This window comes from Dendroctonus ponderosae, unplaced genomic scaffold (genome assembly GCF_020466585.1).
Source record: "Dendroctonus ponderosae isolate FM_Combo_2020 unplaced genomic scaffold, Dpon_F_20191213v2 Dpon_F_20191213_1, whole genome shotgun sequence".
In the NCBI taxonomy this organism is placed as follows: domain Eukaryota; kingdom Metazoa; phylum Arthropoda; class Insecta; order Coleoptera; family Curculionidae; genus Dendroctonus; species Dendroctonus ponderosae.
The window spans coordinates 12833440-12850593 of record NW_026017110.1 but is presented as its reverse complement, the minus strand read 5'-3'; the positions used below and the strand labels follow the sequence as shown (position 1 = coordinate 12850593).

Genomic DNA, 17154 nt, shown 5'->3' with positions numbered 1-17154 from the left:
TCGGGTTTAAATATTATTTAGTTTAAAATGAAAACCAGTGTAATAAATAGGTGACATCTTTTACAATGACATGATTTTCGGAAAACGATGTGCTGGAAGTATATAAACTGACAGCATAATTTTGTGTGTGCACAAACATTTATATAACTTCGGGGGATATTGACTTATTAATTTATGCTTTCATGCTGTTGATAAATTACAATATTAGACTTAAATGTTCTCATTACATTAAGTTGTTTTGTATTTCTTAAAACATGATAGTATTTTCGAATTAAACTCATAATATATAATAATTAATTTAATTTTACTAAAAATATGAATTTCTTTCCGCTCGCCATTACTTTATCACTGAACAACAAAGTTTGGTATAATCGCCGCTCGGCAGAAAGTAAACTACAATTTTGCTGCAACATGTATTATGCACGTTGTCTATTCAAGATTAAAAATATGTGGCACTCACATTGCTCTCTCGGATTCACTCAGATTGCCCAAAATATGTTAGTCAATGTGCAGATTGTCCAAAGTAGTAACGATCTGCAAAATGATTCAAGACTTGTATAATGATAATTTGATAAAACATATTCCATTGCTAAATTTCAGAGTTTGAAAATTGCACAAAAAATAATTTAATTGTAGTACGTAATATTTTTTGCTCATTTTAAGATTCCGCCTTTCCCTAAAGAACATTTTCGCTGCTGTTTGCATGTAGAATCACATCCTTAAATTGCTATTGGTAATATGGCATAATTAACAAACATTTTGGCTTATTACTAAAAGATATGATGTAAATAAATAAATATTTTACGTTTTGAAGTGTAGGGAAAATACAAGAAGCACTCACTAAATTAGTGGTAACATAGTTTCACTATGTAATAATATAAAAAATCTATATTGAATGAAATACATAATTCTAATGGTCAACTTTGTCGTGGCTCGAGACGACAACTCTTTTACATTAGAGCACAATAAATAAAAGTTTTTGATTAACTAACTATGCTGAATGCAAACGTATGGGTGTTTTGACATACAGTACGATTTAATGAGTCTTCTAGCGATTATAATAGTGAAAATAACTCTGTAGTTTCATTTTTCGCATAAAACAAACGGACATTTTCTAAAGCTTACTATATTCAGCTGTAAAACGAGTCGGAAGTAGAATCGAGTACTTACATGATATCAGTAAAGTATGTGTAGCTCTAGATGAAAGAGCAGCGACTCTTTAAGTATATACCTACAGTCCGAAATATATGTTCAAAAATATTTGTTTTCCATACGAAATACAGAAAAATAAGTAAAGGATAAGAAAACGGTGTATCTTAATTAAATGAAAAACGACCAAAACACGCTAGAATGTCAAAATATGTTTGCTGAGTTTTTGTATGTAAATCATTTAACAACATCATGTTAGCAAATTTATTAATTAAAGCTATCAAAAGTGAAGAACGCCGTTGCTCAGTCGAATTATTCGCAAAACATTTTAATGCTAGTCCGATCATGAATATTTAGAAATTCCTAGAATAAAAAGCGTCAAAATTGTTTATTTGCTTTTCTTAACTTCTCTGGTGTATGTAAAACTGACCTGAACTGGTTGCCTTTATTGAGGATATATTGATTATTATATTAGCATTTATATAATTTTTGCTTTCTCCAATTAACATCGAACTTAGCAACTTACCTTTTTCTGTGAGTATCAATTTAAGTTCCAAATTTGCCTGTTTCAACTTTAACTTTGCTTGCACATAACTTTTCTAAACCATTTCCTAATGATTTTTGTTTGCCCAAATAAAATTCAAACGCGCACTTTATTCAACTTTTAATTGAACATTTCGGAATGCCATAAGAAACTATTTACATATCAGCATAAATTCAATATGCATTAATTCTTGAAAGGAGCGTGCGTAAACGTTTGAGAGGAACTTAAAACTGACGGACAGACGCGGACGAGACTGATCGTCAACGAGTAGGAGCAAAAGCCAGCTCGGCTCTCCCCCTAATCACACCGACACCGACTTCGAAGCCTTATCTCAAGTCGAAATTGTCATTAAAGTATGAAATGAACAGACCATTGGTTTGGAACTATTATCAGCTCATCACGTTTCAGTTCATGTTAGAAGAAGACTGACGCAATGTGCTTTCCAATTTCAGAAAAAAGTGCGTTTTACAGATAAAGATCACATGCTTACTATAATCGTGTGCATATTTTCAAGCTGCAAGTAGATAGTAAGCAGTACCCAGTTAATTATGTGGAAGAACTGAGTAATCATCGAAATTAATAAATCAGGCATACAAAAAGTATTTACAATCAGCTAGCTCATTAGCTTTCCTTCTATTTTTCATTTTATTTTATATGCCATTTAGTTCATTCAGTTATATGACGTGTTGTTTTGCACTTTTTCTCAGCTGTTTCAAATTAAGCTTAAAAAACTCAAACGTAAATGTTGGGAAAGTTGGTTTTCGATATTAGTGGAGTAATAATGTCTGTCTGCAAAAAACTGGTTTTCCTGTGTTTTCATTCACTAGTCAGCAGCATACAACAGAATAATCTTAGTTCATCCTAATCGACTGGCTACAAGTCTTTCATCATACAGGACGCCCAAGAAGACTGAATATGGTTACACCTAATGGTAGATTGCCTTCAATTAATTTATTACAAAGAAAAAGTCTTGTGAATTATAAAAAAAATATCAATTTCGGGCAGTTGTAGCGCAGCGTTTCCACCCAGCAAAGGTTGCTGATTTTGCACTTGTTCAAATAGAGCAGCTCTAAGTTGGGCATGCAAGGGATGTTGTCAGCGGAGCTGATTGGATTCTTTTCGGCTATCAGTGAGGTCAATTCGGTGAAATAATCCAAAAAATCCAAGTTTCTTTAAAAAAACACCCTCATTGCTCGTTACAAACCGGGGTAATTTAACTTCCCCACATACCCGATGTTGTTGTCGGAAATGCCCAATATTTTAATGATGGGCCCAAAGATTCACACACTAACTTGGGTATGTATGCAAGTTTTTCGTTGGCTAGAGAAAGACGCCCCACTTTGGAGTCATTTTGGGTGGAAACTTCATCATCCAAATATCCTGCAAATTTTTGACTCAGGATTAGCGCGCTTCAAAATTCTTGATTTACGAACCCATCAGAATGTTTCCCAGATTTGTCATGGCGCTAGTGCGAATCTCTGTATATAGAAGATTGTTTATAACATTCGGCAGCGTTTGCTTGATGAAGAAGATTCCTGCAACACTCGAATCGTCCAACGAATCTTCTAACACGGGCAAATCTGGCCACAGTTCGTTGATGTCGATGAAATCGTTGGTTGTTTCATTTTCCGAAGATACTGAATTCGTTTCTCTGTTTTAAATCATTTAATTAAAACACGTGTGGTCTTGGTTATATGGTGTGAGTCATGTTTAGGCCTGGTCTTCGCAAAGGGGGCTTTCCATTAGGCTGGTGAGGATGCGGAAGCGCATTTGCGATACGGTTTGGGAAATTGTTTGGGTAATTATGAAGCATCGCTGGTTGAGAGTTTTGATACAAAATTTTGAATGGGTTTTTACGCCGTTTGCCTTGTTATATACGTTATGTCACGTTATACGATAGGTTTATTGTGAAATATTTTCGAACAGTTTGGAGTTGTTGGAAAGCATGATGTATCTATCATCTCAATCTCTCTTGAATTAGCTTCTGGCAGGCCTTTTGGATATTCACTCATGTAACTGTAGGCGCGTGCAGCCATGACTCATCTTGGTGAGTGAGGAAACTCATAAAAGTTGATGCGTCTCCAGCTTCATCATGAAATCTCTAAATATTAACATTTATTTTAATTAAAGCGTATTTGGAAGGGCTAAAGGAAAAAGGGTGCAAGTGATACATTAACAAAATTGCGTTAAAATCTATAGGGTATTATCAAATCTAGGTAAGAATATGTTGAACCATTTTTTATGGTTCAGTGTGGCTTAACGAATTATAAATATGTGTTTTATAAAATGTAAAATAGTCATAAGCTCACTTGTAGCTTATTAACATATTTTAATAATATTATGAATATAAAATAAAACAGATAAAAAACCAGAAAATAGTGAAAGCAAATTATTTGTCGTAGTCAACAACACCAGTTCTTCTACAAAGCCTTCGAAGTTTTTATCTGCATCTTCAATGATTTTGATTCTGTAAATTGTTTTTTATATTTTTTTCATGCTTCAAAGATTTATATTACTTCTGCTGGATTAATGGAATCAGTGTTCTTTTCATATTTGCATATCTTTGTTATGAATTTTTTAAATTATTTTCATAAGACACTTTGCTGAAATCTGAAATCTTCACGATCGGCCTTACTTTTTGAAGGATGGAACATTTCCCATGTTGAATAAAAGTAAAAGTTGACTTAAATCAAAATGATCAAAAAGCTAACCGCTTCATAGCGAATCTAAGAGAGTCCACCCCACTACAAGGGTTTTTGTCCCAAAATAATTTATTTTGAACTAATAAACTGTGAACTAAACTTTGTAGTTACATCTAACTAAATCTATTATTTTAAACGTATTACTATATGAAATTAAAAGACAATAATTATTATCATTATAAGTTATCTACACTTACTTTTTTACATTTACAGTTCCATTTTATAGATTTGTTTCTATTATTTGTCTCATTTTTGTCTCCTATTTAAGATATTTTTTATGCCTTTTAATTGAAAGCCAAATTCAAACTTCTGTTGTTAAGTTTACCTTTTTCAATAGATTTGGCATGTTTTACAAAACTCGCTCTGCCAGCTTCAAATTTATGCATTTCGAGCGCACGCCTTTCATATGATTTTATATTGGTTTTGTTTCTTGGCGAAGCTTGTCAAATCATATCCGCATTGGTCCCTATATTCAATATTTAATAAAATCGTTTTCAGATATTTAACAAATAATTAAATACTTAACAATAGACTGTACATTTTTTCTTCGTCTGTTTAGCCATTCACATGAATATATTGTACGTGAGAAATGCTCAAAATGAGGTTGAAAACTTACTATGAAGCATTTATTCTAGTAAACATTAACTAATATTCGATTAAAATCAAAATACTTCGCTGATATTATCCTTGTAGAACGTGAGAAAATAAGACATATTAAACTATCTATACATAATTTTTTTAAATCAGGAAATGAATAGTTACACAAATATCTTCTATTTGTACACAAAAGACATGGAAAGTGGATTCCACGAGGTTGTAAAATAATGCAGTTTGATTGCAGTTTTTATCAATGCTTGAAAAGAAAATTTTCTGCTGTTGAAGTTAGCTCTTTCTAGCATTGGTAATGACCTAAAAGACAGAATCAAAACAGATCTACCGATTTGAAAGAAAATTACAATATTTTTATTCGATTCGAGCAGGAGCAAAATTTCAGTCCGGAAGTAAAGCATTTAATTCTTTAATAATAAATAGTTTGTATATTTGGGCGTAGTTGTTTTCGTTATAATGTTTCGCTAACAATGTAGTTATAGTTAAGCACAGACCGGTTAAACTGGAACTCTAACAAAATTTAAACGTTTACTAATTGTCTACATTTACTATTTAAGTAATACATGGAATAATTTTGTGATTTGGCCGTCAAAGAAAGATTAATGCACTTCTTTTTGTCATTCCGCTCAAAAGATCCTAACATAATTTATTATTTGAAACTTTTTTCCTCTGAAATTTTATAGCATATTTTTTCTAAACTTGTAAACTTTCTAAACACAGTAAAATTAGATAGAATCATCAAGCAGTGCTAATTGAAAAGGGACATTAAATAAAATTTCTCTCTGTAGCTAAATTTAAAAAAATATTTAAATTAAATGTCAACGATTCATGTGATTCCTGAATTTCTCTGAACAGCTTACAAAGCATTAGTATAGGTAGGGGTTAACCAAGCAAAAGAAAGCAAATCTACCCTGGGCAGATATTCTTGGGTTCCAACCACAAATTACAAAATTATCTAGTAAATTTGATGTGCAAGTAAACATCCTATTTAAACCTATTTAAATCCTATCATAATGGCTTTCATAATTGTCTGTAAAGGCTACTATTGCTATTAGAAAATGATTTTTATCTTATATTTGAACTGGAAATATTATTATGCCTAGCTAAAGACCGTTTGTTTCGTTTCCTAGGAAGACAAATAAATATACGTTAACTAAGAAAATACTAAGATCCTTGCCATCAAGCTTTGTAATTAGAAATGCATTTTAATTTAGTTATATGTTTCTTAATTAGACAAACAGTTATTTCCAAGATTGGAAATTAACTGAAAGTGGAAATCATGTTGTTTTATTTACCGAAACAGCAAATACAAAGATTATAGTTAAAGAACATAAAGAAAGAGTTTTAGAATAAGCTCATACTAGGGCAAACTCAGCAGTAAAGGGCAAAGTAAATAAATGCAAATAACACAAATATTTTGTTGTAAAATAATCCAACTTTAGAACGTTTTAAACCTCTCCCACAAAGCATAAATCGAAAATATTGAAGTTGCCAATATTGTGAGTGGTCGTAAACAAGGATTAATTTAAAATTCATTTTTTTAAATACTTTTAAACGATTTTATTGTAAACTTACAATATGGTATTGATATAAGTAAGCATATAACCAGTCACAACATTATGTTTGTTAAACTAGATGCTAGAACTTTAAACAGCCATAAAATTCACATCTTTCCTACGACAATTTTTCGGATCATAGTCCGAAAAGCATACATCAAGCCACAAAGGAAGCACTAGGTTTAGTGAAGAAAAATCTAAGACGAGAAAACCATATTGGTGGGATGCTGGGATTGAGAAATAGATGAAAAGAGAACACTCTATAAGATTCACTTATCTCAACAAGCAGAGAATCAATCAAAGGTAAGAGGAATGATTAGTGACAAGAAAAATGTAGCATGGACGCGAAAGTGCCAGAAAATAGGCTCTTATTTAGGAGGTCGGAGAAGTACCGAGAGTTGGAGGACGATAAAACCAATTAGAAAAGAAACGATCAGAAATATAACTTCGCCCATATCAGACAAAGAATGTGATGCACATTTTAAAAACCTTTTAACGGAAGACAGGGTGTAATTTCAGCAAGAATAAATAAATGATGCCTTTGGAACGACAGGATCTCCAATACCGTTAACCTTTCCTGAGGTTGAAATGTATGCACAGCTTTGAAAAGCGGAAAATCGGCCGGACCCGGAAATATCCCGGCTGAATTTATTAAATACGGTACTGATGAAATGTTTGTAAGACTACAAAACCTTTTCCAAAAATATCTAAACGGAACCAAAGTCCCAAACGAGTTGGAAGACATTATATATATCCACGATTGACAAAAAAGGAAGGAGAAATGTGCGACAATTATAGAGGCATATCTGTGACTAGTACGCTGAGCAGAATCTACGTCAAAATAATATGAAATATAATGGAAAATGAGTACAAAGACATGGAGGCAGAGGAATAGGCCGGATTTAGGGCACGTAGATCGACTGTAGATCGTCTGTTCTGTATAACTCAAGTTATCGAAAAGAAAATGGCATATGGACAAGAATTGCATACTTGTAGACTTACAAAAAGCAACCGACAAGGTTCCACTTAATTTACTTTGGAAGGCTTTCGAGAATATAATCATAAGCGCTCAATTAATTAAAGAAATTAAGGACTTTGAGACAATAATATTGAAGCGAAAGTCAAAATAAAGCAAAGACTAACAAAAGGGTTTCCGGTGAATAAAGGTATTAAACAAGGTAGTATTTTGCCAACGCTCTTCAAAACTTATTTAGAACAAGTCCTTAAGTATGTAGTAAAGTATGGAAAAGAAAATGCCAAAACATGATGAAACCGTTTGATAGACCATCAAATTAAAGTGGCCCAGGAATATGACGACTTGGAATATATGACTCGAAAACCGATAGAAGAATAGAAGAACAAGTGGGGTAATATAAAAAGGACAGAGTATATGTGCATCTAGTGTTAAATAAGGGACAGGGAATTAAGTCTTGTGACAAATATAAATAGTTGCCGCTAAAAATAACAGCGGACAGATAGAGCTATAAAACTGAGACCGAAATGTACAAAGAAGAAAATCGATAAAACTTTAATAAATGGAATACTCTGAGACTAGAGTACATCACAACAGAACAAAAAGCTCATATATGACACCATGGGAAAGAGTATTGTTACGTACAGTTCAGAAATCTGGCAAATCAAAGACAGAAAAGATAAAATGCCATCCACTACAGAAATGGGCTATTGGAGAAGAGCTGCAATAAGATCAAGAAGAGGACGAGCTACAAATCAACGAATAAGAGAAATTAGTGGACGAGGTAAAAACGAAACAACTGGTTTGGTACGGGCATGTGCAGAGAATGGAGAACGAAAGACTACCTAAACAAATACTGCAAAATGTAAATGGGCGAAGAAAGCGAGGAATACCACGAAGAAGCTGGAGACATGGAATAGACAGCGAAATAAGAATTAGGGGCGTGGATGACGATTTGTGGGCGAACAGAAACGAGTGGAGATTGGGTATCGGAAGGCGAGGGACGTTCCAGAACCGATTTATATATGATTCAAACAATAGTATTGAACAATAGCAAACAATATTTTGTTCCCTCATAGTTTATATCTGCCTCCTGCATCCTAACAATCTTAAACATTAAAATTTCAATTTGCTGTGGATCTGTGAGCCCCATAAATATTTGGGAGCATTTTAGAAGATACGTAGAAACGTTTTCTGGACGTACTGGACGCATTTATTTTGAACTTAAATTAGCCAATTATTGTAAGTTGCTCATCTTTTTCTAAGTCTAAGTTTCATCAAAACGAAGCGCGGAAAGGTGCAAATTTATTTTATGCCGGCCAATATCAATTTTGAAGACCTTAGCAAAGAAGTGATCTCGGTTGCTGCTTTTTGTTTAAAGTTGGGGTAGCTGGAGATCAGGGGGTTGTCATTAAGGGATAACTGAATCAAAAGTTGAACACTAGTTCCAATGCGAATTAAATTAATTGATCTAAATTTTATGAGGCACATATTTAAATAAGCCAATTGAGAGTATTCGGAGCAACAATTTTTTTAAATGTGGGTATATCCTGGGTACGAGCTTTCCAGTTTTCATCAGATTTTAGTAAATATATTCTGAATTGCCACTGACAATGATCAATTTTTAACTTGGTTCTATTGATAATGAGGTGGTTTTAGGGGTAATTACAGAAATAAACAAGAATTAACTAATGGTTAATTACAACATGTTTAGTAAATAATCACAGTTTTGACAGTGGTTTCTTTATAAATAGTAATAAGACTAAATCAATATAGTTGGTAACTAGTAATTACTGCTATGAATATATAAACTACTATTAGATACAATTTATAAACATTGATAGTAAGTTAAACTATATTTAACTTGTCAATCAATGATAATTGGCCACTAAAGAGTATTCAAACACAGTAGGTACAATTTTAACATTAAACACATAAAATGGTATAGAATAAATGAAATTATTTAAAAATTGTAGCAAATAGATCCTACTTTCCAGTGTCATATACCAGTACCTTCCGACCGATTAACACACGTGCGCAAATACTACGTGTAAATCTTTGGTAGGTATTCATTTATTTAACGGCATGGCATATAACTCTCTTATTTGCTAAAGTATTTGACGAGGTGTATGTGTCCATTTAGTTGTACAATTTTTCAACGATTTTTAAACTTCACTTAATTCAACCAGTCCACAATGTCATACCATTGTTAAGTTAAATTGTGGACGATTAATTATTAAGTTTCAATCAGTGATTTTTCGAAACCCATCCATCCTCATTGACCATATCTCAAGTAAGTATAAATAAATTGTAGTGCCAGTTAAGCTTTACATGCATTGGTTATTGACGATTTTTTCATCGGAAGGCAAACAGCTTCAGGTGGCTTTTACCATAAATAAACAATCCACTATGGCGCAAACTAAACGTACATATAAGTAGTATCATTAGCAAATAATGTGTTGGAGAAAGGAGGATGATTATACTTCTAGAAGCAATATTTTAACTTGAAAATACATAGTAAGCCCGTAGTTCCTCTTGCTAGTACGGTAAAAATAAATTCAATTTAAACCGAAAATTTTAAATTAATAAGATGTTTTCATATTGGGCTCACAGGTTTTACGCTAGAGCCTGGGTATTCAATTTTTCTGATAAGGAATACGGAGCGAATGTCGAAACCATGAGAAGAAGAACTTGATCAAAATCAAACTAAGTTTAAGCGAGGCAAAAATGCGTGAAAATATATACAGCAAAGACTACGCAACGAACACGAAGGAAGCAAGACTTGCTCGTGCAAGCGAGCCTTCTGCTTGCTGGTAGAAAAGTCGAACTGTTTTACCAAATTTATTTGCTTCAAATGTGCATTTATTAGCCTCAACACCTGTAAATTTGATTTTGGTTCTTTGTTCTTTTCAAGTCAAATTGTTTATCTCATTGATGAGCACACATATTTCTTTTCAAATGTCTTATATCGAACTGCAAATGATTAGAATCGCGATTTATTAAATTAAAATTTGATTGCAAATTATTTGCTTTCCCCTAAACTGTTTCTACGTATGTGCAGCATATGCCCTGTGCCTTATTCGCCGATATATCAAACTTTATTGCCTAGTTTAAAAAATTATGAAGACCGAATATGCGATTTTTGTTTTTCTGTACATTAAAGCATTTCGTTAGTCAAAAGTCAGAAACTATTAATCAAGCTTGTTGCAAATCACTTTAAAAATACACCGGCAATATAATATTTAGTTAGCAAAAATTCCAGATAATGAGATAACTAATAGTTTGCTTCTCTGAGTTCACACCGTAAAAAGACTATTGGACAGTTACGAAATGTTCTTAAATAAGCATCAGTTTGTTGACAATGCCAAGGCATCGATGCTTTTTTAAACCATTAAATCAAAATGCGACTATGTGTGAAAAATAGTGATGCTGTTACAACTTTTGAGATTCACCGTTCACCAAGTAAACGTGGTAGGAAATAGTTAACATAAAAAATAAAACAAAGGAAACAATTCTTGATGAATCAAATTGCTTTTTACTGCAATAATCAAATACAGGGGCTAATGGGAAGTAGGTGGCTTATGGAGAGTGGGATTAAATAGATTGAAGGTGAACCGTTACATTTAAAAAATGTTTGAAAGAATCTAAAACATTAGAAAATATGCAGAATATAACAAAAGGAAAAATTGCGAATAAACTGATGGAGCACGATTTAACGTTGTATTGGAAGTGTGCGAAGAATCGGTTATCCACTTTCAAATAAAAAATATAGACATTCTCAAACTGCTGATCGCGTGTTAGGGCAATTTGAACGCAGCAAAATTTTGTCACAATAATGTATCATTTAATATACGTTTTTTTACTATTCTAAATAACACAAGTAGAAAAGAGAACTTGAAAATATACGTTTTTTAAGCTTCGTTCAAAGTCACCAATATAGAAGCGAATTCGGACAATTTATATTAACTAACTAAAAACATGTTAAAATTTAACTTTTTGTAAAATTTTTATAGATAAATTAGTGATGATGTTCGAAGATGTTTACTAAGTAAATTACCATAGATCAATACATAACTGTTTTATAAGTACTTAGGAAATTACCGCAAATTAACTTGTTCAGTTCACATAAAATAAAAACATATATATATTTAAACGCATTTTTTGCATCTATCTACCGAATAAGAACGGATCTAAAACTGTGCGGTTGAAATATGTAGATTAGGCAATTCTTCTTAAACCGCTAAGCTAAATTATTACATAAGAATGTCTGGCGATTTTTTTTTGAAAAACTGTTACAAAAATCGTTTAAACGCCAAGTGAGACAACATTTTATACCAAAACCAAACGTTTTTTCCTCCTGCATGTATATGACAAACACCGCACAATAAATTTTCCGGCACAATAAATAATCAAAGCGATATGCAATATCTAATCTAATTCAATTGTAGAAATTCGGTTAAGCTGCCAAGAAGCGTTTGCTTTGTTCCTTTTGTTTCCAGCTGTAGTTGGCTACTGGGATTTGTGCAACTAAATGCATTTTGGCTTTAATTCGATTTCTTTATACTAAAATAGCCGAATTCTTATCGCGCCAGATGGACGCTCAAATAGGTGTCCAGAAAATGTTTGATTTTATCCAAGTAATAACGTAACATCATCTGACACTATTGTTTGTTATAATCTATTATTGGCAGAACAATTTATCAGGCGTCATTGATATTGGCAATTCCAACAAATGCAGCCAGCCAAATAGGCGTGTTATAAGGTACCACAATAGTTGTAATGCATTTCGTATCTGATTTAAATTGAGTTTTGATTAATTGAAAATTTTGATGCACTCGGACAAAGTTCTTATTTTTATTTTCATTTCTGCAAAATGCAACGTCGTTGGTCTACTTTTAAAGCAATTAAATAAATGCAGTAAAATATGGTGAAATTTAAGTGAAACTTATTTGTATATTACATATGTAAAAGCATTGAGCCGCAAATTATTTTTGCAGGATCAGTCAATAAACAATATTATTAAAATTATTATATGATTTTATTTTGTCATTTTATATTTGTATCAATTTTCTAGATATCTATATGTTCCTGATCATTTGTCAAACACTTCCCAATCAAACTATCTGATTTAACATCATATTAAAATATATTAAATTTAGAATCAACATAAAGTAAATAAATACAGCCAACCCCGTACTGGTTGGGGATTGATATCAGTTTTAACATTTTGATGAGTTAGTCTCACTAGATTATCTTACAAGTACACAAAGCCTTATACGAACGGTTCAATTTTATTTTTTGCATTGTGATTATTATCAGAAATAATTATTTACGACTAACAGTTGTATGTTGCAAAAAACAACTCAAATAAAACTATTATTAAATAGCTAATTTGCAAAATGCAGATGCCACAGTCGACGATTGATATCTAAGTATAGTAATAACTTACAGGGGTAACTCATTCGACATGTTAATATTTAGATTAGGCCAACAGTAAGGGAGTTGATGTATTAACACAAGGTGATGTATTTGATGTTGAAAAAATGGTGTTTCTAAAGTTCGGAAATGTAGTTGAATGAAATGAATTACTAGTAATTCTAGAAAATTATTTAAAATCTTTTAATATTTTAAGCATTTTAAAATAAAATTATTTTAAATTTGTAAGGTAATACTCTCAGATTAAACTCTCGCAGACACAAGATGTCTCCTAGCTAGAGTTTGTCCAAGAAAATGTTTCTTAAGTTAAGTTGTTTATTATAAAGGGTTTCGATAACAGTATCATCTTTAATATTTTCCAGTGCTTTTTCTACCAGTAAAAAATCATGCTTACTTATAACTGGGATATTTGTAAGGACATTAATCTATCGTTTGAAATTGCAATTGAGAACACGTTTCGGATCAGCTCAAACGACGTATTCGACGACAAGATTCTACTCCTAAGAACTTGGCTGAACTGGAAAACGCAGTTCTTCAAGGATGGCACAACATGCCCCAATAATTCATTACAAACCTTTTTTATGACATTACAAGACGTATCGAGGGACGTTATTCGAGCTAGAGGTGGCAATCTATGGCATCTACTGAATCGGTTAAAGAGGGAAACTTTAGGTACCTGAATTTCAAAATGTATTTATCAGAAATTTTTACAAAAAATCTGATAAACTAGTGATTTAATGTTTTGTTTTAATTTTTATTTCGAAAACATTTTCTTATTAGTGTAAAAAACAATAATTTGAATTTAGATCTATAAATAATGCGCTAATTTCATCCACTAGTGTAGTTTTGTTAACTTTGGGTTAACTATATATTGAGCTTCCTTTACAATTTCTATGAGGATGTTGTCTTCACCCAGGCTCTTGTCATTCTTCACGAAACTTACGGCGTGGATGATTCTATTCACCTTCGTCAACTATTTCTTGCATATCCCCTGAACCTACGTTGGCAAACCTTCTCTCCATAATTTTCTCTGGTTTTACCACGTTTGTTTCATAAAGGTTTTCATAGAACGTCGTAGTTATTTCTACAATTTTGTCTTTATCTCTTTCTTCTTCTTTATTTTTGTTTTTGATAGCTATAATCTGTTGTTTACCGTCTTTCCGTTTCAAGCATCTCATATTTTGGTTCTTTTCTGTAATCTCTTTAGTCGTTTCCTTATAGTAATTTTCAAGATCCTTCCTTATTATTTTCCTTGTTTCTCTTCTTGTTTGTCTATACGAATCAGTTGCATATTTGTCCTCTCTATACATTGATCGTCGTTCTTCTATCAAAAGATAGTTGGAAAGAAACCAAATAAAACGTTCGTTTCTTTTGTTATTTTGTTCGTTGTTGATCTTTGTATGCTTTTTCTTTTTCTCTACCATTGTTGATGTTTTCATTATGACCACTCTGATGTTCTTTTCCTGGTCATTTATTTCTAGTGATGTGTTTTCGGTCTTTTCAAAGCAATCACGTATTTCTTCCTGACATTTCTCTTTATTTTGTTTCAGAGCATGGCAAAGGCGAGGAAAATAAACCTCCAGAACTGTTTGATACCGTAAAATGTCAGAAAGTTCAGTATTTCGCCCACATAATGAGAAACCCAAATAGATACGGCCTGCTATAAGAAATCCTACAAGACAAAATAGCTTAAATTAGCGAATAAACTAACAACATTAAAACTTATGATAATATGGTTTGGATTTATATCTATGAATAGGACCCAATTTGACAGTCATAATAATTACCAAGACAAAGAGACCCGATTTCAAATAAATTATTTTCTTAAATTGATACTTATTTTTTCGTAACATTCTTGAATTTGCACGATGTTTTGGCATGGCGCACCAAAACATTTCCCCCCCCGTCGGTTTTCCAAGATTGCAAACTCGCAAAGTGTTAACCACTCCCGAACACTTATGGCACGAATGTTGAACCTTCTCCTGTATGGAAAACGAAAGCACTTGGTATAAAATAATTGTTAAGACTTTTGCAGTGCCAAGTTTCGCATCTAATGAATATTCATTCCTATTATTAAGTATTCCTATTATCAAAAACTAATATCTGATTAACAACCACAAAAACCTCTTTGTTAATAACATTATTAATTAGACAGTATTTGTATAGCATTTGCAACACATTCGAAGAATTCCCCAGTTTAATTGCATATTAAACGAGATATTTTTTTCATGTATTGCCCTTGAACAAGAGTCAATAAAGTTGTGCTTGCCTGCAATGGGGCCGTTGATCTGACAGATATAGAGATAATGAAACTATAAACTGAAACTAATAGGTAGAATGTATTAAATAGTACAAACGATAAAACAGCATAGATGTAAACTTTCTCATGTTCTTCATTTGACATTACACGACCTCATTCGCATATACATACATTCGCCAAAAAATGTGACGTATATTAATCGTACTTAATTCTGATCCAAATAAAAAAACATATATTTAAAAATCTATTTTTATATAGGAGATGGTATAAAACCCATATCTGTAGGATATAAATTATTAAAAATTAATTCGGACTTAACCGTGGAAATTTACTTGGCACGTTGCTTGGCATCGATATATATAATTTGTTAGAAGTCATTATCTTTATCTGGATCAACGAAAAATCGCGTTAATTTAGCTGTAGTGGAAACTTTATACAATATTTTGGGAATGCAAAGTATACCTAGTGTTTAAGCGTCGTGCAGGGCAGCAGGAGGGCAAATAATGAGCAGAAAAACAAAGTTAAAATTTCAAAATACTCATAGAACTGCATCAATGTTTACTTAAACTCAAAGTTAAAATTTCAAAATACTCATAGAACTGCATCAATGTTTACTTAAACGTAAAAATGTATTTGCACTATGGTAACAATAATACTAACGAGCAAAGTTTATATTCGTATAGCTATAGGTTAAACCCATAAATTTCAAATTAGATATTGGCAATTTTATACCATCAATTAATCATTAATCAAGCGGTTCTTGTACAGACGTTCGTATCAGTCTTATATTGCATTAAAATTGATTGCTTTCTATCGTTTAGCGTGTACGAAATATTGACTTCAATAGAAACAGGTTGCTTCATTAAGCGCCAGAAAATTTTCCCAAAGATATAGCCTGATGGCATTTTAAGCAAAAATACTTTACAAACAAAGGCCCTGAGGAGGGCTCTTGTGTTTTTAACCAGTGGGTGAACTAGTTCGATTGAATAATCAAATGTGACGCTCAAGTTTTTTTAATTGTAATATTTACATTACATGAGGATTAGTTTGATTTTCGATCACGAAAAAAAAGTTCTGAAAAACAAAAAAACTGGATCGACAAGTAGGTAGGAAAGAATGCAAATTTATCACTATTACCAGCGGAAGCTCTTCTAATTACTTCTAATACATTACTAACACTGAAGCTTTCCACTATAAACCCAGCGCTTTACGCATCTCAACTCAAGTTGCAAAATCTGGTGTATTATCTGAACAACTTATCACCACTTTTCTTACAAATAAATATTTAATAGAAATAAAAAAGAGGACTTGTGGATAATAAAATCTCTCGAAAATATACCATTATCAAGTCGATCGGCACATACGACCAAAAATACTTCGTTAGGGATATAGTGAATAGTCGATGAAGTGCAAAACTAGGAATTTAAACTAGACAAACGACCGTTCTTTCATAAAGTATGTTTCTTATTTCTTATTCTTAGTGTAAAAGACCTTTGTAGTCACTGAACGTAAAAACATAATTTGAAGCCCAACTGTTTCCTATGACCTCAAGTCGATCTTCTTTGTGTACCGACTTAGAGTGAGTTAGAGTCTTCAAATAATACAAAACATTGTGTTTCGAAATTTGCTATCTACTAACACAGACACCAGAATAAGGTACTTGCAAATAGCTACAGATCTCCCTCACGGATGCTGGGGGAGGCAAAAAGCTCGAAGAACAGGAAACTCAAGCACGGCAGGAAAACTAGACTCGAGCCAAGCGCAGAAACATCAACCGCCTGATAAAAATATCCTCAATAGACGAGAATTGTATATACTTTCCTGACTGTGAAATTCATTCCTGGGTTTCAGTCATTTATTGTCTCTATTTATCAATTAAAATACGTTTCGGTGTATTTTTCCACCATCATCAGTTTTTATGTGTA

The 17154-nt window shown here is 32.4% G+C and overlaps 3 protein-coding genes and 1 pseudogene across 8 annotated transcripts in view; 2 read left to right on the top strand and 2 right to left on the bottom strand.

The window, feature by feature from the left end:
* LOC109533490 (protein phosphatase 1 regulatory subunit 3B) overlaps positions 1-2044 on the bottom strand; it is a 44671-nt gene extending 42627 nt beyond the window's left edge. For 2 of the 3 annotated variants that reach the window (XM_048662134.1, XM_048662147.1), the window contains exon 1: positions 1676-2043. The gene's annotated coding sequence lies outside the window, so the exon portion shown is untranslated. Of the gene's footprint in view, positions 1-460; positions 535-1675 lie in introns of all 3 variants that reach the window. The other variant, XM_048662144.1, reaches the window with a different exon arrangement.
* Positions 1-17154, top strand: part of LOC109541474 — a 24578-nt gene that overhangs the window by 2274 nt on the left and 5150 nt on the right. The gene's annotated exons all lie outside the window — the stretch shown is intronic.
* LOC109545513 lies at positions 2656-3319 on the bottom strand (annotated as a pseudogene).
* On the top strand, positions 9590-14802 carry LOC125502838. 2 transcript variants are annotated; one of them, XR_007280560.1, is made up of 2 exons: positions 9590-9826; positions 14520-14802. XR_007280560.1 is itself a non-coding variant. In XM_048662219.1 (2 exons), the coding sequence occupies exons 1-2, from the start codon at positions 13356-13358 to the stop codon at positions 14633-14635; spliced, it is 402 nt and encodes a 133-aa protein (XP_048518176.1). In that variant the 5' UTR covers positions 13251-13355; the 3' UTR covers positions 14636-14802. The 2 variants fall into 2 exon arrangements, 1 of the variants encoding a protein (XP_048518176.1); XM_048662219.1 differs by lacking the exon at positions 9590-9826 and adding an exon at positions 13251-13641.

Bases quoted from the DNA above. Each gene is read 5' to 3' on its own strand.
- LOC125502838 (XM_048662219.1), top strand. From the start codon at position 13,356: ATGCTTACTTATAACTGGGATATTTGTAAGGACATTAATCTATCGTTT. The intron at 13,642-14,519 runs GTACCTGAATTT...ATTTTGTTTCAG, and splicing joins GTTAAAGAGGGAAACTTTAG to AGCATGGCAAAGGCGAGGAA.